Below are 25,140 nucleotides of genomic sequence, written 5' to 3' on the forward strand. Positions count from 1 at the left end.
TGCTTATATCTGAAACAATGACCAAAAGAAGAGGTTGCCCCCCCTTTCCCCCACAATCATCTTTTCACATTCAAACATCAAAGTCACAGAAGTTTAATCTCAAAACATTAAACATCGGTAATATTTAAAACAAAAAAATATATATATTCCTAAACATAATGTCATTAAAACATTTGTTATAAATTACAACTACATAAAGAATCACCCCCCTTTTGATAGTAAACCCTTTTCTAAAACGTGTTACTATCATAAACCTAATTCTAATTTGCATCAGCATCTGCTTGAGACTGAGCTACAGTCCTGTTGCTCATGCGGTGATACGTTGGACAAGGTGTGAACCACTTCTTTATTTCCTTTCAACAGTGCCAACTGGGTTTCTAAATTGCGTATTTTCTTAAGCAAACCATGATAGCTCATCTTTCTTTTGTGTGACAAGTGACACCTTCTTACCTTGTGCCCCATCAGTCCACAAGCAAAACAAACAACTTCCTGATCTTCCTTTCTTTTCTCCAAACAGTGCCTTGCAATGTGACCATCCTTTCCACATGCATAGCAAATAATAACACCTTCTGAATTTATTCTTGCAAATCTCCTTGGTCTATGATGGAAACCATTAGACCACGTAGTAGAACATTCTCTCCCGCCAACGGCAGCAACTGGATGTCTAGATTTGACAGTTTTCATTTGACTATTTGCATTAGCATTATTGTTGTAAAACTGTGTCATTTTACCAATGATGTCACTGTATTCAGAGAGTGGAGTCACAAGCATTGTGACAGCAGACCGGGTGAGTGGGTCACATTTGTTAATCAAGGCAGTCTTGAAACTGACATCATTCTTAGTAATGTCAGGATTGCCACTGAAAGTTTTAAACATCTCCAATAATCGTTCTGAAAATGCGGCTGGATGCTCCCCTTTCCTCATGCGCATCTCAGATATTCTATCCCAATTAACTGACATCACACCTAAGACTTCAAGCAGTGCCTTTTTCCTCTCTGACTTATTAGCCTTTCTGTCCTTTACATTCTGAGTTAAGGCTCCAGACAAAGTGTCAGGCAAGCACAATCTTAACACAACACACACCTCACCATCTGTTAAATTGTACACTTCAGCATATTCCTCCAAGTTTTTCAGAAAATCTAATGGATCTTGTTTGGCAGGATCAAATTTACCAATATTCTTGATCATAGATTCTAATTCAGTTGGATTAAACCCTCGGACTATGGTAGAGGTCATTGGTTCTTCTCTTCCTTCACTAGCATGCATAGTCGTCGTAGTATGTACAGGTGCCATGGGAAATCTGACTGTACAGTCTGAGTATTGGCTATTGCATGTCTGAGAATCTTTTTCCCAACCCTCAGCTCTGTCTTCCTGCAAATCTGGCAAATCTGGCATTTCTGGAACTGGGTTACACAATCTGACACCTAACAATGTCTTACTATGGTTTTTCTCAGTTGTGTCACTCTTTATCATGAACTGACAAGCCGCCTTTGCTTCCTCCAAATTTTTGGACAATGTTTCCACAGATGATTTAAGCATACTATTGTTAGTTCTAAGAAGTGCGATCTCATTCTGCATCTTTACCTTTTCTTCTTTCCATATCGTTTCACTAGCCAGGTAATTTTTTGTAGAAATTACCCCAACACTGAGTCGCTCATTTTCAGCCTCTAACTCATCTACTCTCCTCCTAGTTACTTTGTATGAAGCAAAAAGAGCTTGAAGCGCATTAGCAATTTTCCCATTTTTGTTCTTAGGCATTTTGGGATCATTTTCCAACTTAGAGATGGCCCACTTGTACGGATTATCAACAACATTCTCTATTCCATCAAACATTCCCTGTGTACCGTGTTTAGCAACGTATTTCACAATCATTTCTTCCATTTTCAAAATGTGTTATCGGACTTTACAGTAGGCTATCTCGTGATCTAATAGTTATTCCCAACATCTGATATAATCACAACACGTTATCCAGTTCCTTTAGCATATTCGTTAGTCTAATTATTCACAGCTCCAGTAGCCTACTTCGGACGCAAATGAACAAGATAGCCACACTACCTGAGGCTTAACTTAACCATGGCCACAGTCTTTTTAAACCATAAATTTCACTGGACAAAACAGTTTAAAAAAAATAACACTGCACAGTACGTCGGTCAAAACCACACTACGTCGGGTTTTATGTTATTTTCTTAAAACAGCTGACTTATCCATAGAACTTTGGGCTTAAACAATATTTATAAAATTTAAAACACTGCCACACGTCGGGCAAAACCACACTGCTTCAGGTTTTTTGTTTTAAATTTCACACAGCCACGGTGTCAGACTCACTAATCTACTATACAAAACACAATCGTTGTGAAATAATTCTGTGACCACACTTCGTCGGATCTATTCAATTACTTTAGAATTTTTTCAGAATTATTACGACTTCACAATCGGTTTCAAGTAGGCTGCATACACTTTTGTTTCGGATACTTTAGAAACAACTGATCAAATATAATCCTGCCACCACACTACTTAGGGTTTATTCACTTACTTTAGAATCTTAACAGAATTATAAGAGGCCAACACCAAGTTTCAGTTACTTTAGAAACTTTACACTTAAGCACTTTGTTTCAATTACTTTAGAAACAACAATTCCAAAACAACTCTGCCGCCACACTGCTTCGGGCTGATTCAATTCCGTTAGAATCTTAAACAAAATCGTACAGAATAGGCTTAACAATTCCTCCTGCTAAGACTGAATAAACCAAATTCTCTTCTGTCCTTAAATTTTCCTTTTCTAGATTTTTTTAAACAAGGGGTTTTCTGACAAAACAGCACTTAAATGAAAGAAAACAGCTTTTTTCTTACCTTTTCCCCGCTTTTTGTTGGAAACCTCCTGGAAGGGTGGCTCGCCAATGTAAGAAAAATTACGTGGACGTCGAAGATCTCAAAAATGAAGTTTATTTACAGCTTAGCAGTGGCAAGGTACACGAAGCACCTTGGGTTCACCGGCGTCAGAATGAACCCCGAACATTCAAATCTTCAACCTTTTATCCTGTTACTGTCCTCTTCATGTAAATGAAGTTGCTCTTGTCGTAACAGCTGTGTTCTGTCTTTGATCTTCTTTCAAATAAGAACGGCCAAATGTTTAAAGCAATACGGCCAAATGTTTAAGGTGATAACATCTCTTTGAAGCCCCCTAATCAAGATGGTTCTTGAATACCTGCTGTCCTTCCCACGCTATAGGTGATGAACCTGACTGTGATACTTTTAAGATTGTAAGGAATTGATTCTATGATAAATAAGCTCTTTTAAGTGAAGGAACCTTTCAATATAATCTATATTGGAGTGGAAGTTGGATCGGAGCAGACTATAATTTCTTACAATCCCCCCTATGATGCTCTTGGCCACAAGTAGCATCACATCCACTCCCTTTTCCTAAATAACACCTCCCTTTCCTGGTGGGCAGGTGCCCAGTGGCGGTGCCCCCCTATGGCCATCGGAGAAGTCTTACCCGTCATAGGAATGACACCTCATGCACACTGGTTACAGCTCTACTTCACTTGAGCAGACTTATCATAGTTTTTGTTAAGATTTTTTTTTTTTTTGAAAAATATTTGGGTTTGAGAGAGGTAATCAAGAACCATCACATCCAACGGGAACGTCCAATATTGATCATAGAATTATCTTCAACCTGACGTTTCAACATGGAACACATACAACATAACCTAACGCACTTACCGATAATAAGAATGATACATACACAAACAGCAGTTTTAAAGGTTACATCTCAAAGTAAACCAGTATAGGCAATAGCCAAGTCTCCATCATGCATTTGTTTTTGTCAACACTTTTTTTTTTTTTCTTCACAATGTGTATCAGTGATGTTAGCATTTTGTTTTAGCTTTGATAACTCAAACAATGTGTGTGTGTGGTTTTTCATTTTCTCAGTGTGGACATCCTTTATCCACATGTGTGCATCCACTTGACAACAATATATCTAATGCAAATGAGTATGCATATACTTGTCTCTTCATGTTCAGTCTTTGTGCTTTTCTTAGAGTGGGTCTGTCCTCTGCACACTTGTTTTCCATCTATGTGCAAAGACTGCTGTCCGTAGTCTCTGAAATGGTTTGATCTCTTCTCGTTTCTTTTCTCATTGTCCATTCTTTTTCACATGGACCATAAGTTCTTCTAGAAGAAGCAGTCACTGGTGTGTTCGAGTCTGTGCCTCTTCATCAGTTCCATCCATCCCATGGTGGGTCTCAGGGTTTCTAGGTCTCTTAGGCCTGGAGTTCTGGATCTTGCATGTCTGGAAATCTCTGTAGGCTACTCTGTTCTTTTCTTGAGAGAATCCCCTGGCTCCACTGGTTCTACTTCCTTCTCGTCCTTCAAACGACCATGTCATCTTTTTTCCGGAGGTTACACGTTTCAGGCAAACATCTTGATGCTTATATCTGAAACAATGACCAAAAGAAGAGGTTGCCCCCCCTTTCCCCCACAATCATCTTTTCACATTCAAACATCAAAGTCACAGAAGTTTAATCTCAAAACATTAAACATCGGTAATATTTAAAACAAAAAAATATATATATTCCTAAACATAATGTCATTAAAACATTTGTTATAAATTACAACTACATAAAGAATCACCCCCCTTTTGATAGTAAACCCTTTTCTAAAACGTGTTACTATCATAAACCTAATTCTAATTTGCATCAGCATCTGCTTGAGACTGAGCTACAGTCCTGTTGCTCATGCGGTGATACGTTGGACAAGGTGTGAACCACTTCTTTATTTCCTTTCAACAGTGCCAACTGGGTTTCTAAATTGCGTATTTTCTTAAGCAAACCATGATAGCTCATCTTTCTTTTGTGTGACAAGTGACACCTTCTTACCTTGTGCCCCATCAGTCCACAAGCAAAACAAACAACTTCCTGATCTTCCTTTCTTTTCTCCAAACAGTGCCTTGCAATGTGACCATCCTTTCCACATGCATAGCAAATAATAACACCTTCTGAATTTATTCTTGCAAATCTCCTTGGTCTATGATGGAAACCATTAGACCACGTAGTAGAACATTCTCTCCCGCCAACGGCAGCAACTGGATGTCTAGATTTGACAGTTTTCATTTGACTATTTGCATTAGCATTATTGTTGTAAAACTGTGTCATTTTACCAATGATGTCACTGTATTCAGAGAGTGGAGTCACAAGCATTGTGACAGCAGACCGGGTGAGTGGGTCACATTTGTTAATCAAGGCAGTCTTGAAACTGACATCATTCTTAGTAATGTCAGGATTGCCACTGAAAGTTTTAAACATCTCCAATAATCGTTCTGAAAATGCGGCTGGATGCTCCCCTTTCCTCATGCGCATCTCAGATATTCTATCCCAATTAACTGACATCACACCTAAGACTTCAAGCAGTGCCTTTTTCCTCTCTGACTTATTAGCCTTTCTGTCCTTTACATTCTGAGTTAAGGCTCCAGACAAAGTGTCAGGCAAGCACAATCTTAACACAACACACACCTCACCATCTGTTAAATTGTACACTTCAGCATATTCCTCCAAGTTTTTCAGAAAATCTAATGGATCTTGTTTGGCAGGATCAAATTTACCAATATTCTTGATCATAGATTCTAATTCAGTTGGATTAAACCCTCGGACTATGGTAGAGGTCATTGGTTCTTCTCTTCCTTCACTAGCATGCATAGTCGTCGTAGTATGTACAGGTGCCATGGGAAATCTGACTGTACAGTCTGAGTATTGGCTATTGCATGTCTGAGAATCTTTTTCCCAACCCTCAGCTCTGTCTTCCTGCAAATCTGGCAAATCTGGCATTTCTGGAACTGGGTTACACAATCTGACACCTAACAATGTCTTACTATGGTTTTTCTCAGTTGTGTCACTCTTTATCATGAACTGACAAGCCGCCTTTGCTTCCTCCAAATTTTTGGACAATGTTTCCACAGATGATTTAAGCATACTATTGTTAGTTCTAAGAAGTGCGATCTCATTCTGCATCTTTACCTTTTCTTCTTTCCATATCGTTTCACTAGCCAGGTAATTTTTTGTAGAAATTACCCCAACACTGAGTCGCTCATTTTCAGCCTCTAACTCATCTACTCTCCTCCTAGTTACTTTGTATGAAGCAAAAAGAGCTTGAAGCGCATTAGCAATTTTCCCATTTTTGTTCTTAGGCATTTTGGGATCATTTTCCAACTTAGAGATGGCCCACTTGTACGGATTATCAACAACATTCTCTATTCCATCAAACATTCCCTGTGTACCGTGTTTAGCAACGTATTTCACAATCATTTCTTCCATTTTCAAAATGTGTTATCGGACTTTACAGTAGGCTATCTCGTGATCTAATAGTTATTCCCAACATCTGATATAATCACAACACGTTATCCAGTTCCTTTAGCATATTCGTTAGTCTAATTATTCACAGCTCCAGTAGCCTACTTCGGACGCAAATGAACAAGATAGCCACACTACCTGAGGCTTAACTTAACCATGGCCACAGTCTTTTTAAACCATAAATTTCACTGGACAAAACAGTTTAAAAAAAATAACACTGCACAGTACGTCGGTCAAAACCACACTACGTCGGGTTTTATGTTATTTTCTTAAAACAGCTGACTTATCCATAGAACTTTGGGCTTAAACAATATTTATAAAATTTAAAACACTGCCACACGTCGGGCAAAACCACACTGCTTCAGGTTTTTTGTTTTAAATTTCACACAGCCACGGTGTCAGACTCACTAATCTACTATACAAAACACAATCGTTGTGAAATAATTCTGTGACCACACTTCGTCGGATCTATTCAATTACTTTAGAATTTTTTCAGAATTATTACGACTTCACAATCGGTTTCAAGTAGGCTGCATACACTTTTGTTTCGGATACTTTAGAAACAACTGATCAAATATAATCCTGCCACCACACTACTTAGGGTTTATTCACTTACTTTAGAATCTTAACAGAATTATAAGAGGCCAACACCAAGTTTCAGTTACTTTAGAAACTTTACACTTAAGCACTTTGTTTCAATTACTTTAGAAACAACAATTCCAAAACAACTCTGCCGCCACACTGCTTCGGGCTGATTCAATTCCGTTAGAATCTTAAACAAAATCGTACAGAATAGGCTTAACAATTCCTCCTGCTAAGACTGAATAAACCAAATTCTCTTCTGTCCTTAAATTTTCCTTTTCTAGATTTTTTTAAACAAGGGGTTTTCTGACAAAACAGCACTTAAATGAAAGAAAACAGCTTTTTTCTTACCTTTTCCCCGCTTTTTGTTGGAAACCTCCTGGAAGGGTGGCTCGCCAATGTAAGAAAAATTACGTGGACGTCGAAGATCTCAAAAATGAAGTTTATTTACAGCTTAGCAGTGGCAAGGTACACGAAGCACCTTGGGTTCACCGGCGTCAGAATGAACCCCGAACATTCAAATCTTCAACCTTTTATCCTGTTACTGTCCTCTTCATGTAAATGAAGTTGCTCTTGTCGTAACAGCTGTGTTCTGTCTTTGATCTTCTTTCAAATAAGAACGGCCAAATGTTTAAAGCAATACGGCCAAATGTTTAAGGTGATAACATCTCTTTGAAGCCCCCTAATCAAGATGGTTCTTGAATACCTGCTGTCCTTCCCACGCTATAGGTGATGAACCTGACTGTGATACTTTTAAGATTGTAAGGAATTGATTCTATGATAAATAAGCTCTTTTAAGTGAAGGAACCTTTCAATATAATCTATATTGGAGTGGAAGTTGGATCGGAGCAGACTATAATTTCTTACAGTACTGTATTTGATTAAAGATTTTAAGGGTACATGAATTAAAAAAAAAGCGTCATATAGAACGCTATATGACAAAACGGCGCTATACTACGCACATAGCACCCGTTATCGTTAACATAACACGCGCTGTGATGGTTAGGTTTAGATGTGGGGTAGGGTAGGGTAGTCTCATATTACATTAAAGGATTTATGACGCCTTGAGTTTGCGTGAATATTAACGATAAAGGGTGCCATGTGCGTAGTATAGCGCCGTTTTGTCATATAGCGTTCTATGTGACGCTAAAGGATGAGAACGGGCTGAATATTACATACAAAAAGATGATTTGTCAAATTTGATTTCATGCCGACTTTATATCCTGACACAAAATTAAATACTAATGGATATCTAAAGATCTCTGCATCTTCATTTATTACAATCCAGACTTTATTTTTTTTTTCATATAAATGTTCTAAATGACAATTAACAGAGGATTATATGGTAATGTTTTATTGAAAATAAAACCACCATTATGCCACCATTGCCACCATTATGCTGATCAGTATGTGAGGTTACATTTATAACAACGATATACTTAGATGATTTGCGGAAATTAATTAAAATGCTGTATCCTGCTGCCAGGCCATTAGATGGGGATGAAAAATATGTAATAAGTGATGTCATCTTCTTCAGAGATTCACATTTTTGTTTTTTACATGGAGACCATTCAAAAAAATGTGCACGTTGAAACCTGTTTTAAGAAGTTTGTGTATTCAGACACACAAAGCACCATTGTAGTGTAAATGAACGGCCAAAACAAATAAAAAGTTTTACGTTTTTAGTTGAAAACAGTGTCATGTAAACAGCCCCTAAATTGGCCTCCTGATCACTTGGATTCTGTAACTGTGTTTCTCTGATATATGTTTATTATGGCAAAAAAAAAACAGATTTTGATGGTCCTTATTTTAGTGATGATCTAGTCATCATTTAGTGGTCTGATTCACTGGGATTAAAGTTAATATAAGTTGTTTAATAGTATTGCATTTACACGCCACGGATATGCGGAACTAATGTCTTCAGCTGTATTATGCAGCCAGGCCATTAGATAGTGATGAAATTAAACATGTAATAAGCAAGTTGTGATGTCATCTTCTTCAGAGATTCACGTTTTTGTTGTGTACACAGAGATTGCTTTCAAAAACTTGTTTACACTGAGACCATTTTCACAAACTTACAAAAATACAAAAGATGGTCCCTTTTTAGTGATGATCAAGTCATCATTTGGTGGCCTTCTTAAAAAGTCAAGGGTCAAGAGCCCAACTAAAGCAAACACTGATCACCATAATGGTGACAGTATGGTAACTTTATTATTTTCTATAAAACTTTAACATTTAAACCTCTGTTAGTTCTCAATGGTGACTAGTATGAAATACATATTTAAACTGGATTGTAATTATTGAACATGTTGAGATCTTGAGAGAAATGTTAGTATTGAATGTTTTGTTCATTACTGTATAAGTCTGGTCTTGTTCTTGATTGACAAATAAAGCAGACTACCAACAACAGACTGAAATTGTGTCGAATCCAGTCCTTCTTTGTCATCAGAGAGTTTGACAAGCTTCGAGTTTACTGGTGTGCTTACTGGCTTAGAATTTTCCATTCTGATTTTCATTTTTGGCATATGTTGTCTGACCTGTCAAGATTTCTTCAGCTTCTGGTTTTTGGACGTTTCTCAGATGTTGAAAGTGCTTCCGCCCAGAACTTCCGAGGTAGCTTTGAATCTGCTAACATTGATCTCACGTCAGTGTTTTGTTCATTCGTTCAGTTACTCCATTTTGCTCAGGAGTCTTCGGTATTGTGAGCTCATGTCAATTCCTCCTTTCTTGAGGAAGTTTTGAAACTCAGACAAGGTATATTCTCCTCCATTATCTGTGCATAAAACTCTCAGTTGTCTTCCAGGAGATTGTTCTATAATGTCTTTCCATTCTAGGAACTTCTGAAAAACATTTTCTTTCTGCTTCAGAACATACAACCATTCATATTAAGTATCTCATCAATGAATGTCATATAATATTAAGTCCCACTCAAAGTCCCACTCCTTCAGCACATGAATCATAAAAGTCTATGTATTTTGACACATCAAAGTCAAAGCCATCAACCAGACACTCATTACATAGCTTCTTCAGATTTTGTACACCTAGATGACCATAACATTGGTGTCAGGTTTGTTCCTAAGTCTCTTTATGCAAATTCACATTTTCTGTTACATGCAACTCTTGTTGCAGTAGCAATCAGTTTTTGATAAACATCTGTGATGCTGCATCTCTTTTTTTTTTTTTTTTTTTTTTGAGGATGAGTACCTTGGACACACTCAGTAAGTTGTATGGTAATCGTGCATACAAAACTTTATTTAGCTTGCATTCTTTTGTCTTACCAGCAGACAATGCCATCTTCAGCCGCACAACCCCACGTCCCGTTGCTTCAACAGAGTAATCATCTCCAAGTGTTACTTCTCGTGATGGATCTAGGCTTTTAAACTCAACAAACTGTTTCTTGTCATTACACATGTGACAGGTTGCTCCTGAATCTATAATCCATCTTTCCATTCTTTCATCAGAACTTGATGATAGTGCATGACTCGCCATTAGTCCAACACTCTCACTATCTTAGTCACTGTCTTGTTTTTTTCACTTGGGCCATGTTTGCTTTGTATTAATAGCTCACCTACTTACTCTCTTTGTTGAATCTCTGCAGTCACGCTTGATATGTCCATATCTTCTGCAGTTGTGACACTTTGGGCCTTTTCCTCTCACAAACTGTTTTCCAGTCAGAGTTTTAATGTGTTTTCAACATCACATTCTCTCAGTTTACGTTCTTCATGCAGCAATCGTTCCGTGACTACCTCCATTTTAAGTACATCCACACTTGCTTCAAGTGCTGTGACCAGTGGTGGACAAAGTACACTCAAGGTAAAATATTACTCAAGTAGAAGTGCTGCCTTTAAACATTCACTTGAGTAAAAGTACAAAAGTATTTGCCTTCAAATGTACTTAAGTATGCAAGTATTTTTTTTATGGCAATAATGTCCTATTATAATTTGTCACAAGACTCGGTAACACTTTACAATACAGGTGCACTAATAAGCATTAATTCATGCTTAACTAATGCACAGATAATACTGAATTAATGTGTAACTAATGATTATCTAGAACTAATTAAGAGTCTGTAAGGTTAATGTATTATTTCATACATTAATTGTTATTAATTAAATATGTAATTGTGGATTAATTCCATAATAACTCATTTTTTTAACTAATAGTGTTAATTAATATGTTAATTACCAGCATGAGCCAAAGCCGTATATTTCAACTTCCAGATAATATGACAGTTACACTAATATGCATTAACACATGATTAATTACTTCATTGTTAGTGCAAATTTGTGTGCAAATTACTACAATTACTAAATGACTAGTTAATAATGATGTGCCCCAACAAGTAAAGTCATAACATAATGATACCTTTGCAAATCATTAGCTAATGATTAATTAAAGCAGACAACTGGAAGTTGAAGTGCATAGCTTTGACTAATTGTGGTAATTATCACATTAATTGCATAACACTGTTAGTTAATAAAATATGTTATTAAGGAATTAATACACAATGACACATTGAATTAATAGAAATTCATGTATTACTTAATCTATTATTTATATAGACTCTTTATTAGTTGCTGATGCAGTAAATATTAATTAATGGTTTAGTTCTTCATTAGTTATACATTAACTCATGATTATCTGTGCATTAGTTAAGCATGAATTAATGCATATTAGTGCACCCGTATTGTAAAGTGTTACCATATTTTTCTAGATATTTTTCTTTTCTCATAATTATTAACATCCTAAAGTTTTGATACATTCACATAAACCTGCACAACGCCATTATATATATACACACACACAGAATATATATATATATATATATATGTCATGTGAGCTGCCAATTTCCCTCCAAAATTAAACACACGTATTAAAGCATTAGCAGTCTCTGTATCGTTTACCAAGTCTCATAGTCCGTCTCTCATCAATGCCATCCAACATTGCACTTTCCAGGTAGGATAGTTTGCTCCATTTAATGAAACAATCGTCACCGTCTTGGAATCCAAGCTCATTTTTATTCACAGTTAGTCATGTATCTTCAATATGCCTTTCAGGAGTTTCACTATAACCTGTTGGTTTTAATAAAGACTTGGAGTCGAGCATGTAATGTGTAAAGCTTTTAAGCTTTAAACTTCATGAGAGATGCCTCAGGGTGGGAAACATCCAGTCCAAACTACAGCTGAAAGTGTGTTGAGAAGCACGTCCTGAGGTCTGTCCTTGGCTTTAGATGAGCAAACTAATAAACTAATGTCCTGCCTTTACTGTGGTCTTTAATACACCCAGGGTTTTTCCTCCCCACCTGATTGCTAAAGTTAAATTTATTGTTGTTGTTTCAGATACAAAATTGTTTAGTTATCTCTGAGCAAAAGTTTCGTTTGATAATATATGTGATCATAAATACAAACTTTTCTTTTTTCAGGTCTGGTTCAAACAGGTTTAATCACAGTTTAATCACTGGAAAGCCAACACCCTGGATTGTTCTCGTGAATATGAATACAATGAAAAAGCAAACAGTCTGGTTTATTTGAACAAAGACTTTTGAACAAAAAAAAAAAAACGTTTTATCTACATAACTTGAGAAGCCTTACTCAAAAAGTCTCCTTTAACAGTCATAAGTATAGCAAGCTGGGAGGTAGAAGTCTGGTATAACTATACAATCACAATAATATGGGAACAGGTATGTGCAATATACACTCACATAAAGGATTATTAGAAACACCGGTTCAATTTCTCATTAATGCAATTATCTAATCAACCAATCACATGGCAGTTGCTTCAATGCATTTAAGGGTGTGGTCCTGGTCAAGACAATCTCCTGAACTCCAAACTGAATGTCAGAATGGGAAAGAAAGGTGATTTAAGCAATTTTGAGCGTGGCATGTTTGTTGGTGTCTGAGTATTTCACAATCTGCTCAGTTACTGGGATTTTCACGCACAACCATTTCTAGGGTTTACAAAAAATGGTGTGAAAAGGGAAAAACATCCAGTATGCGGCAGTCCTGTGGGCCAAAATGCCTTGTTGATGCTAGAGGTCAGAGGAGAATGGGCCGACTGATTCAAGCTGATAGAAGAGCAACTTTGACTGAAATAACCACTCGTTACAACCGAGGAATGCAGCAAAGCATTTGTGAAGCCACAACACACACAACCTTGAGGCGGATGGGGTACAACAGCAGAAGACCCCACCGGGTACCACTCATCTCCACTACAAATAGGAAAAAGAGGCTACAATTTGCAAGAGCTCACCAAAATTGGACAGTTGAAGACTGGAAAAATGTTGCCTGGTCTGATGAGTCTCGATTTCTGTTGAGACATTCAGATGGTAGAGTCAGAATTTGGCGTCCTCTGATGGCTACTTTCCAGCAGAATAATGCAGCATATCAAAAAGCTCGAATCATTTCAAATTGGTTTCTTGAACATGACAATGAGTTGACTGTACTAAAATGGCCCCCACAGTCACCAGATCTCAACCCAATAGAGCATCTTTGGGATGTGGTGGAATGGGGATGTGCATCCCACAAATCTCCATCAACTGCAAGATGCTATCCTATCAATATGGGCCAACATTTCTAAAGAAGGCTTTCAGCACCTTGTTGAATCAATGCCATGTAGAATTAAGGCAGTTCTGAAGGTGAAACACAGTATTAATATGGTGTTCCTAATAATCCTTTAGGTGAGTGTATGTACACAATAAAGGATTAAACTTTATGAACATTACATTTTAGTCTTTATTTCTAGATATGTTGTAAATACATCAATATTAATCATATATGGTCAATTCATATATTGCAGTGAATTGGAAAATATAAGCACTAGTTTCCCATACAGTATATGGAAATGTATCATGTAATATATTGCATTATATTTTGCAGTATATTTCCATATATTTTTGTTACGTAAGGGAACCTTCTCTTTGCATTGTTCATTGTTGTGATTTATGTGTGTGTGGCAAACCTAAAGCAGTCAAACAGGTTTTGTCTGCACACCACATCGGTTTAGTTTTCTCATGAAATGAAATTTAAGGTAGTCCTCAAATTTGATTGGACAGTGGTAGAACATGTAAGTGATACCTATCTCACAAAGCTTGACCTGATTTGGTAGATATTTAGATGAGATACAAGAGGACTTGTAAGTCTTTCTGTTAGAACTTTCATGAATCTTTTCCATCCTAATTTGCTGATTTAAAGAGTTTTTGCCAAGCGATTGGTTATGTATCTTGTATGGACCTTGCTGTTTCTACCTGTGTCAGCACAGCATTGGACTCTGTTTGGTTAGTATCTGAACATACCACTGCTTTAAATTTGAATTACAATATGAACTTCATACCTTAATCATTTGTATTTTCTGTATGAATACTACACAAAACAGCATGTGTTTTGATAAGAATTTATCTAATAAATATTGGATGCAAAGCTGCTAATCTGATTTTACACAGCCTATATTGTCCTTTATATATTTGTTTTTCAAATTGCTCAGTTTTGTTTGATGTGGGCTTGAGCACATTTTCATGAACCATTTATATAAATATATGTATACTTAAATAGCAAGCAACCATTAAAATAATGTTAATGCATCAAAGGAAATTGCATTGAATTACCATGACTTATACATCTGCAAATAATGTTGATTTTATTTTCTAAAAAAAAAAAAACATGTCTAAAAAAATCAAAGGTAATGACATTGCCCTTATGAAAACAGGTATATTAAATGTTTTTAATGTATTGAAAAACATACAGAATATATTAAAATATTGAATAATACATAAGCAATGGTTGTTTTTCATGTATTAAAAAAATATGTGACAATATATTTACAATGTTTTAATGAGTTACATTCACTCAATTGAATTATGTTCATGCTACTCAAAGTATTTGACTCATCGGTCCCCAAAGTGGGGTATCCTGCGGTGAACATCTTACCCGACCACATCCAGTCAGAAGCCACATCCATGTCCAATAGGTAGGGTAGGTTTCAGTATGTAGTTTTTTCTTAGGTTTAATGTTACAATGATCAGTGTTTGGTGTGGGCACTTAGTAATGTGATTGACATGACCCATATGATCTTAAGAATCAGCTACAGGGCAGATTTTTGGCTGAACTGGGGTGCGTTTCCCGAAAGCATTGTTAGCCAACTACGTATGGTCGCAAGTTTGTCGCAATTTCCATTGAACTCTATTGGCAACGACGGAACTTGCGACCATAGTTGGCTAACGATGCTTTCAGGAAACGCACCTCAGGTTTGGAAAAAAAAAACAGGCCAATGAGATTGTTCTGTATTTGGACATGGGCGTGGCTTCTGATGTCACACAAGGATGTGGGCCAGACTGAATGTTCACCACAGGCTGCAGCGAGATGCTTTGTGGTGGTGGTGTTCATATGGGAGCCACAAATATCACTGAATCAGTTATTTAGGTACTTAATAGATTAAATGATTGACGATTGTTCGGATGTTGAAGACACGTGATGATAATGACAACATAATGAATGTTGACTGTTTGTCTGAGTGAGTGGACGGGGCGTGGCTTAGCCATAGGTCAATTATGGTTAGAAGAACAGTTCCCAAACACATAAAATGGTAGAAACATAATAATCATAATAATGATGATAATCAAAATAATAATGATATCAGTATTTTTGGCCGAGCAGTGTAATATACATTTATTACTTGTGGCAGATGAGCAGTCAAAGCCTAAGCGAGAGGGCAGAGTGAGGCTTGTCGGAGATCTGCCTTCATCTGGTCGTGTGGAGATCTATCATGATGGACAGTGGGGAACAGTCTGTGATGACGGATGGGACCTGGCTGAAGCACAAGTGGTGTGTCGTCAGATGGGTTTTCCTGGAGCAATCTCAGTTACGCCTGGAGGACAATATGGTGAAGGTATGGTGCAACTTGAGGAACATAATTTGATTGTTACATATTGTGATAACAACATTAGTATTAAATTTGTTCTTTCATATTTTTAAGGCTCTGGTCCAATCTGGTTGGATGACATGAACTGTAGTGGCTCGGAGAGCTTACTGTCTGAATGCTGCTTTAAAGGTTGGGGTGTTACTGACTGCACACATAAAGAGGATGCTGGAGTGACCTGTGATACTGGTAAGGCATCTGCTAGATTTGACCATAATTACAACTCTTCAGACTCTTCAGTCAGTAATGTTTAACGTTGTGTCAGACGTAAACAGACAAATTGGGATCTCGCCTGATGCCTTCTCACGCACCCCCTGCCTTGTGAAGCCAGGGAAATTTTGCACTGAACACCAGATCCCCACTCCGGGACACTGTGCCTTCCAGGTCAGGCCCCTGTGCTCCACTATGCTGCCCCACTGCGGGTACGCATTCGGACTATCAGAATCGGCTGTGCGATTCAGTTCGCTGGGTGTCCTCTCATGTTCAGCGACCTCAGGCGGACAAAAATGCTTCTGTCCTGCGTGCAGAGATCACAGTGCATACTAGTGAAGGACGCGATTGAGGACAGGGTTTTACAGCCCATACTTCATTGTACCCAAGAAAGGCGGTGGGTTACTGCCAAACTTGGAGCATTGTGTGTCTTGAATCAGGCCCTTCACAAGGTCCCGTTCAAGATGTCAATGCAGAGATGCATCTTCGAATGCATTTGTCCCCAAGATTGGTTTGCAGCGGTGAACTTGAAGAAAATGTACATTCATTTCTCAATTCTCCCTTGACTCAAACAGTTCCTGTGCTTTGCGTTCAAAGGACGGGCATGTCAGTTCAAGGTCCTCTCCTTAGGGCTGTCACTGTTGCCTCGCATCTTCACGAAGGTTGCAGAGGCAACACTGCGGCCGTTGCGTACATCAAACATGAGGGTGGTCTGCATGTCACAACTTGCCCGCCATCTCCTCTTCAAGAGACAGAAGCATCTGAGGTCACTTTGCACCATTCACATTCCAGGCGAGCTCAATCGTGCAGCAGATGAGCTCTCACAACAGCCCATGCTCCCAAAAGATTGGAGACTCCAGCCCAAGGCAGTCCAGCTGAACTGTAGACACTTCAGAGCCACACAGGTAGACCCGTTTGCCTCTCTGGACACATCCCACAGCCGGTTGTTTTACTCCCTGACTGAGGGAACCCTCGGCACAGATGTCCTGGCACACAGCTGGCCTCGGGGCCTATGCAAGTATGCGATTCCCCCAGTGAGCCTTCTCAGAAAAAGACACTGTGCAAGGTCAGGGAGCAGCAGGTCTTGTTAGTTGTGCCGTACTGGCCCAACCAGACCTGGTTCCCAGAACTGGTGCTCCTCGTGACAGCCCCTCCCTGGTGAATTCCTCTGAGGAAGGACCTGCTTTCTCAGAGATGGAGCACCTTATGGGACCCACGTCCAGACCTCTGGAACCTCTACACATATCTGGAGTCATACCAGGAGTCTTAGGCATGATCACTTTAGCTAGAGCCCCCTCTACACGGCACGCTTACGCTTTGAAGTGCCTGTTCATTGATTGGTGTTCTTCTTACCGAGAAGACCCAGTAAATTCCCGATCAGAGTCATCCTTTCTTTTCAGTCTTAATCTTAATTAAACTGTGTTCGTTCATTGGCCAGAGGAGAACTGTCGCCCTGACTGAGCCTGGGTTCTCCCCATGTTTTCTCTCTGTTCTAGATGAAGTTTTGGGTTCCTTGCCACTGTCGCCTCTGCCAGGCTTTAACAATATTGGTTATCAGATGACTTAACTCATTACTAACATGCATTTTCAGTCAATGAAACGTGCCTAGATTTTTGGGCTGGCCAACTCACATGTAATGTGCCCAAGGTTCCCAATAGTCCTTTCAGGGATCAGGTGGTGAACCTACAAGCATTGCCCCTGGAAGCAGACCCAGCCCTTGCTCTGTTCCGTTCACACTTTGCGCTTATATATTGACTGCACGCAGAGCCTCAGGACCTCATACCAGCTCTTTGTTTGTTACAAAGGCCAGTCGAAGGGAAAGGCTGTCTCCAAGCAGAGGCTGGCCCACTGGATAGTGGATGCCATAGTCTTGGCGTCTCAGGCTCAAGACCAGCCATGCCCCCTTGGGGTGAGGACACACTTCACTCAGAGCATTTCCTCCTCCTGGGCATTGGTGCATGGCGCCTCACTGACAGACATTTGTATGTGTTGTGGTTTCCCTACGGGGGATCCAACATATGTACAAGGAATTTGAAACTGGAATTTTTGGCGTTTTGTAAAGGATCCCAATTCGTTAGTTCACATCTGATATAATATCGAACATGATTGACTGACATCAGTTGTGGCGTCACATCCCGTCGTCACAACTGCTGAACAAACGCGAGACACACTGTCTCGGCTCCTCTGTGGAAAATTTAACTTAGCAAATGCACCGCACTTCCATTCATGCCACTTTGCGGGGCGTGGTTTGCGATGCAAAATTAGCTCGCCAATGTCCATTGGCTTGTTTTGTTTACACTTTAAGAGAATTAGGCTTTTTAGGTAAGATCCCAAACTGTCTGTTCACATCCGACGTAACGTCTCTTTCTCTTCTTCAGGGAATGGGGTTTACATTAGTAACCTAGATGCCTTCCACAGGAATTTTGATCATTTTTTACACGCTTTTTTTATCAGTTTGAGGAACTTTAGGAACGTTTTTAATATGTTTTATACATTTTCTTTGCAGGCACAAACATGACCAGCAATCGTCAGTTCTCTGTGGATAATAGTCTGGGTTTGTCTGATGATCTTGGTCTACTGTTTGACAGTGGAGATGGTTGTGATTTCAGCATTTATGTACGAGACCTTAGTGAAGAGGCAGAGCTGACTTTTTGTGCCCACAGTATGATCCTCATGATTTATCAAAAACTAAACCTAACAAATGAGTCGAGAAACCTCACAGTTTATGTCATCCAGGAGTGTCATCCTTATCTCCCTACTTTTCTCAGGTGAGTTTCAGAAGAACACAGGTTTTTTTTCTCAGTCTATTCTGTGTGATTCTCTGGAATGGTTTCTTTGGTGGCCTATTGTGTCAATACAATGAATGGGATAAAGTGGAATATTTAATGTTGTGGAACTAATAAAAGTAAGCCCCACCTTAAAAAAAGGTATTCACGGCAGTTCTTGCTGCATGATGGCAAGCTGATTCAGCTGGCAGTAGCTTACGCTAAGGGGAAAACCACTTTATCCAAAAATACAGAAGCATAGAATCACGCCAGTGTAAGTACACTGGCCAATGACGTTAAATGGGTCGCATTCATTAAACCAGTGGTTCTCAAACTTTTTCAGGAGGAGGCCCCCTTGTGTAGGGTGAATCCTTTTGTGGCCCCCCAAAAGAAAACTCATAACGAAAACATCCTCAAACGTACAATTTTACTTACAAATTTTAGATTGTACCAAAAACAAATGAATTTGTACAATGCTGGAACAACAGTTCTGTTTTTAGCTTTGTCTTTGAATATACAAAATTAGTTAAATTGTACATTTCATTAAATATAAAAAATTTTTTTATAAAAAATGGTTTTGACAGTTAACAGTAATATTGTCTGAAAAGTGCAACAAAAGTATTGAATACTGAACATTTGTGATGTTCATAGTAAAAGATGAACACTGAAAAATTAATTTGCTGATGCATTAAAAAAAAAAGTGCATTAAACTTCTTACATTTTAAGGTAGTAAATGACAGTGGCTCAAGTTTGGTTTGCAAATTTGAACAGCAATCTGTTTTTTCAGCAAGAAACAAAAAAAAAATTCTTTTTGAAAAAATTCTACAAACGTTTTGTAAAAATACAATTTGAGAGTTAAACGTGTTTATTAGTGAATTACAATCATTCGTAAATACTGTATGGCGCGCATGCACAATCGTCCATATTTTAGCATTTTTAGATTTCAAATTCAGAATATGATTCCATCCAATTGGAGGAGATCTAACATGTTTCATATTTTGAGCCGATTTGAAGGAGAACTCTGGGCAGTTAGAGTAGTTCACTTTAAAAAAAAAAAGTTCTTAAATTATCAGCAAAAGTTTTTTTTTTTAAAGTGAACTACTCCTTTAATCTTGATCATTATACTTTTGTGAGTAAAAAAGTAAATAAACGGATTGGTGCTTGCGATACGGAGCTGTGACAGAAAATGCCCTGAGCTCCATTCAGCTAAAACGGCAGCTATGGGGGCAGTTTTATAGAGAGCGTTTTTGTGCCTCTTAACAGACAAAATGCAATTAAAATGTCTGTCCAACGTGGACAGGGGACAAGATGCATTTAGCAACTTAGCCATGGTTTAAATTCACCTATATAGTGTTTTAGATGGCAAGCTCTAGTCTCGCGCTGAAATCACGTGAGGAACTGATGATCGGAGTTTGTTTGCAAGTGAAGAAATGGTTTTTGTTTGTGCCTTTCCGAATTGTGGCAACAGAATGCAAAAATGTAAGGAATTAAATTTTCATTGTCTTCCTTCTCATGACCTATCATATCTATCATTTAGTGTGGTCATTCGGACAGTATTTTCCCAGATAGGTCGTAGCCTGTGACGCTCCTCCCACCTGGACACTATTTACCTTTTCCGGCTACAACTGAGTTCCCACGGGACTTTAACGCAAGACTATAGCTTGCTGTCTAAACCACTATTTAGGTGAATTTAAACCATGGCTAAACCAAGTTGCTAAACACATCTTGTTCACATGTAAGGCCCCTGTCCATGTTGGACAGACATGTAAATTTTAATTGCATTTTGTGACTGAGAGGCACAAAAACGCTCTTTATGATTATGCCCCCACAGCTGCCGTTTTAGCTGAGTGGGAGCTCTGGGTATTTTCTGTCGCAGCTCCGCGTTGCAAGCACCAATCCGGTTAATTTTATTTCTATAGACAGTACTCACAAAGGTATAACGATCAAGATTAAAGGAGAACTCCGGCGAACAATGAACCTTTGGTCTAATAAAACATCGGTACCTAGTCAACCGTTCTCTGAGATTTGTTTTCATGATAGTCGAATGTAAAGAGTTTTATCTCTAAAAACTGTTTAGCGTATAATGCTAGTAATGGGGGCATTGAGTAAGTAAAAAGAAATCGCTAGTTTATACCACTAACAAGGCTCAAAATAGCCCCACACTAACGCAGTAATATAATGAGGCTCCATATATGCAAAACGAAGCACTGAGAACTTTGTAAGTGTACAGACTGTTTAATAAGAAGATACTTTATGAAGACAGTTCACTTCGCGTATAGAGACAGGAGCCATCTTAGAAAATAGCCTCGATAAGTCAAACCACGAACATCGTGCTGAGTGATCCGAACTCTATGAAGTTCAACGAAATTCTGAACTGTATGAACGGCGTTCGGGGATCGACTTATCGAGACTATTTTTTAAGATGGCTGCTGTCAGTATACGCGAAGTGAACTGTCTTCATAAAATATCTTCTTATTAAACGGTCTGTACACTTACAAAGTTCTCAATGCTTCGTTTTGCATGTATGGAGCCTCATTATGTTACTGTGTGAGTGTGGGGCTATTTTGAGCCTTGTTAGTGGTATAAACTAGCGATTTCTTTTTACTTACTCAATGCCCCCATTACTAGCATTATACGCTAAACAATTTTTAGAGATAAAACTCTTTACATTCGATTATCATGAAAACAAAACAAAGAGAACGATTGACTAGGTACCGATGTTTTATTAGACCAAAGGTTCATTGTTCGCCGGAGTTCTCCTTTAACTTAAAAATTGCCCACAGTTCTCCTTTAAGAACACCTATTGTTTATAGGTTATTGATATCGGGGAGGCGTTAGAGACAGGCTTTGCCTTTTACCTGCTTTCACCCATGCCATCCAACGCTCTGTCTTTGGTTCAGGAAGCTCACGCAGTGGTTTCTTCCACCCTGAGTGAGAGCCAGCCATCATAGCTCTGAGGAGATAGATGTTCTAAGCATTGATGCGGGGGAATTGAAGACTCAACATCCTCATCCCCTGTGTATGAGGAACATGCACGGTCAGCTTGTGGGGACTGACTGTGGTCATTCATAAAATTTCCTGAAGTATACAGGAATGCACTATCAGGAGTTTTAGCTCTTCCCCTGTTGACTTTTGTTCTTGAGAGAAGAAAATCTTATGCAATAGAGAATAATAGAGATTAAAGTGGCTCGATCTCACATCTACGAGACTGTAAAGAGAAGTGAGACTAGGTTCCACCTCAATATATGGTGCCCATTCCTTCTCAGTGCCCTCAGGAGGCTATTCTGCCAACCCTACCACCCTCTGCAGGGGTGCAGAGGTTTCCAGCGAGGTCATGCCTCAGGCACAAGACATTGGGTCAGTGCATCTGAGTCAGTCCCAAGGGGTTTTCCCCCAAGGGTAAACTCACTCTGCATGATCGAGGTTATGCGCAGGTTTCTCCACACCTTGGTATATAGAGGAAGCCTTGGTTCTGGTCCCAAAGTCCCATGTTAGGAGCTCATTGTAATTGTGTCACGCTCACAACAGATGCTTCTCTAATCGGCTGGGGAGCGGTTAGGGAAGGCCACTCAGCGTCATCATCTTTCATGACACATAAATTGACTGGAGATGATGTCTTTGTAACGTTGAAGCATTTCCTCCTAGACCTGAGAACAACACTTCCCAACAATTCGCGCCCACTATGCAAAGTGGAACACCAGATCCTTCAGTGGTCCCAAGGAAATCTGCTCTCCCTGAGAGTTGTATACATTGCAGGGTACCAAAACCTAGGAGCAGACATCCTGTCGAGACAGGGACTGAAGCTCGGGCAATGGAGACTTCACCCCGAGTTGGTGGAGCTCATGTTGCATTGGGAGTGTATAGCCAAGCGGAAGTGGATCTATTTGGGTCTCAGTATGTTTGCGCTTTTCCTCTGATTCCAATAGTTCTGGAGGGGGTCTGCCTGGACTGAATAAATCTGTCCTGGCCAAACCGAGGGTGGTTCTCAGACCCAGCGTCCCTCTTCGACGACTCTCCCTTGGAGATTCCGGTCAGGAGGTACCTTCTGTCTCAGGCAGGAGGCACAATTCTTCACGCCCATCCAGACTTTTGAAACCTGTGGGTTTGGCCCCTGAGGGAGACCAACTCATAGACTCAGGTCTCTCAACTGAGGTTGTTGAGACCATACTTCACTCCAAATATCCCTGCACGAGAAAACTGTATGCATTGAAGTGGAGGGTTTTCGCTTCATGGTGCAGAACTAAAGGGAACGTCTCTGGTCACGTCTGTAACCCTTGTTTCCAGAGAAGTGAACAAGACGCTGCGTTTTGCTGCCATATTCCCTGGGTCCCTGTGATCTACTTGCTTCGGCCTATTAGAAGTTTTATAGCTACTTGGTCCTGACGTCACACCAGCTGTGACGCTCCGTCATGCCATTCACTCGCGTGTTTCAGACACAATCACGCAGAGACGTGCCCAAAGCGCCCTTGTAATCCGTGTAAAAATTTCCATTCCCTTTTAGGGGAACAATGATTATATAATCATAACTTGATACTTTTTTTTTTCGTGTTGGGTATTTAAACTTTTAGATAGATTTTTAAGCTTTACACAGCTATATTATAGCCACCAGCTACAACCACTTCCCAGTTCCACATGCTGTTGCTGGTGTTGTAGGGAAACTCCCCATTATTTTTTGACTCACCTGCTTCTTCGTTCGGTGGGGATCCTGAAAACTAATTGGGTCAAATCAAGTCATTTCACCTTTGATTTAGCACTTTATATAATACAGATTGTTTGAAAGAGTCCTGGCTGTAAATTTTAATTTGTCTAATGAAAGCACCATATTTGATCACGGGTGGAGATATGTTCCTCTATGTTGGAAGTAAAAGTTGAAAATAAGATTTTGTACATTTTGCAGTACCCTTTTCAACAAAATAATAAAAATCGTGAATTCTTTCTTTTTTGGCCCAAATGACACAATTTTCTGAAGATGACCCCTTTTAGAACTAATGACACAGTACATAGAAACTAATCATACCTATTTTTCTCAGGTATTTGTACACACGTGAAATTGATGTTTCCACCACTTCCGCTGAATGTCTCCATCAGCTGTCATTTATCTTCGGAGTGAAGACTCTTATGGAGGATGTTGGCAGGATCTTCACTTCACTCCTTTCCGAAGACAACACCTTCCGGACACAGGTATCAATGTACGAGTATGGCGTCCGCACAGGTGACCTTGTTCTGCAAGAGAATGTCCTTCAGTATCTTTCCTGGAACTGTGAGTTCCTCATAAACTCTCCGCTGTGGAGCACCATCTCCTTTCACATGATGGACGCTCTGCTGCAGCGCTCAGACCTGGTTGTGAAGGATGAAGCTTTACTTCTTGAAGCTCTGGAGAGATGGATCCAAGATAAAAGTGATAAAATTAGTTCAGAACAACAGGCCAGCCTCCTGAATCACATCCGCTTCCTCTTGATCCCTGTGGATAAACTGTATGAAATGCAGTTTTCCTCAAGTGTTCTCCATCAGAATCATGAGAAACTGTACCTAACTGGTCTGCTCAGAGGTTTTCAGTTCAATGCTCTGCCTTTCTCTAAGATCAGGAATAAAATGGATAACATGAGTAATGATTATCTGCCCAGAATCTACACTGCTGATGAGTGGAGTGTATTTATCAATGACACAACCAACAATTACCCGTACTATCACTACAACTACAACTATGGCCAAAATAACAGAATCCAATCCTTCTCCACTCCTGCACATCCTAGTGCTCTTTACAAAGATCAGATGGTCCAGTGGCAAGCCCAGGTTTTTCTGAGTATTCAGGAATGCTACAACTATGGTGTTTCGTGTACATCTTTTCCTGCTGCAAGGCTCCTCGCAAATGGTAATCAGTACAGTTACACCAACACCATTCGCTTCAACAACAGGTTGATTCTCACCTGTAAAAATCAAAACAATGTCTTTCATGTTCAAGAATTCAAAGATGACATGGCAGTGATTCCAAACAACAGCAGTATGGGCCTGCCGAACCCCTGTCCTGATGACTACAGTTTTAGATTTGTAGTGCGTCCAGAATATATCTGACCTCGCGCTGTTGGTCATTTTCTGCCACTGTTTTAGTTTGGCTCTGTTTACTAAAATCAATCAAATTAATCTTCAAATGAATCATCAACCTTCATTTATAATGTTCAATGTCAGTTTATGATCATTTTAAAAATAAGTGAAGGGTTTTCATTTAACCATTTTGATTATTTCATGTAATGATTATTGTTAGACATTAATAATGTTTGATTGTTTAAAGCATAATAAAAATCATAAAAAAACATGTTCATAATTTC

General features: G+C 39.1%; 1 protein-coding gene and 1 long non-coding RNA gene across 2 annotated transcripts; one reads left to right on the plus strand and one right to left on the minus strand.

The window, feature by feature from the left end:
- Nucleotides 1-8,243: 8,243 nt before the first annotated feature.
- On the minus strand, nt 8,244-10,701 carry LOC148982097 (uncharacterized). Its single transcript, XR_016155227.1, has 2 exons — nt 10,208-10,701; nt 8,244-9,769 (listed from the first exon to the last, which is right to left on the minus strand). It is a non-coding gene; the product is annotated as an uncharacterized LOC148982097 (long non-coding RNA).
- A 3,297-nt stretch (nt 10,702-13,998) lies between these two features.
- On the plus strand, nt 13,999-25,136 carry lgals3bp.3 (galectin 3 binding protein, tandem duplicate 3). The gene is made up of 5 exons (XM_039667191.2): nt 13,999-14,202; nt 15,606-15,809; nt 15,897-16,028; nt 18,556-18,817; nt 23,845-25,136. Exons 1-5 carry the CDS (start codon nt 14,142-14,144, stop codon nt 24,884-24,886), a joined length of 1,701 nt encoding a protein of 566 aa, XP_039523125.2. The 5' UTR covers nt 13,999-14,141; the 3' UTR covers nt 24,887-25,136.
- Nucleotides 25,137-25,140: the final 4 nt, after the last annotated feature.

The sequence above is a fragment of the Pimephales promelas genome, chromosome 3, assembly GCF_988280905.1.
Source record: "Pimephales promelas chromosome 3, fPimPro1.hap1.1, whole genome shotgun sequence".
NCBI lineage: Eukaryota > Metazoa > Chordata > Actinopteri > Cypriniformes > Leuciscidae > Pimephales > Pimephales promelas.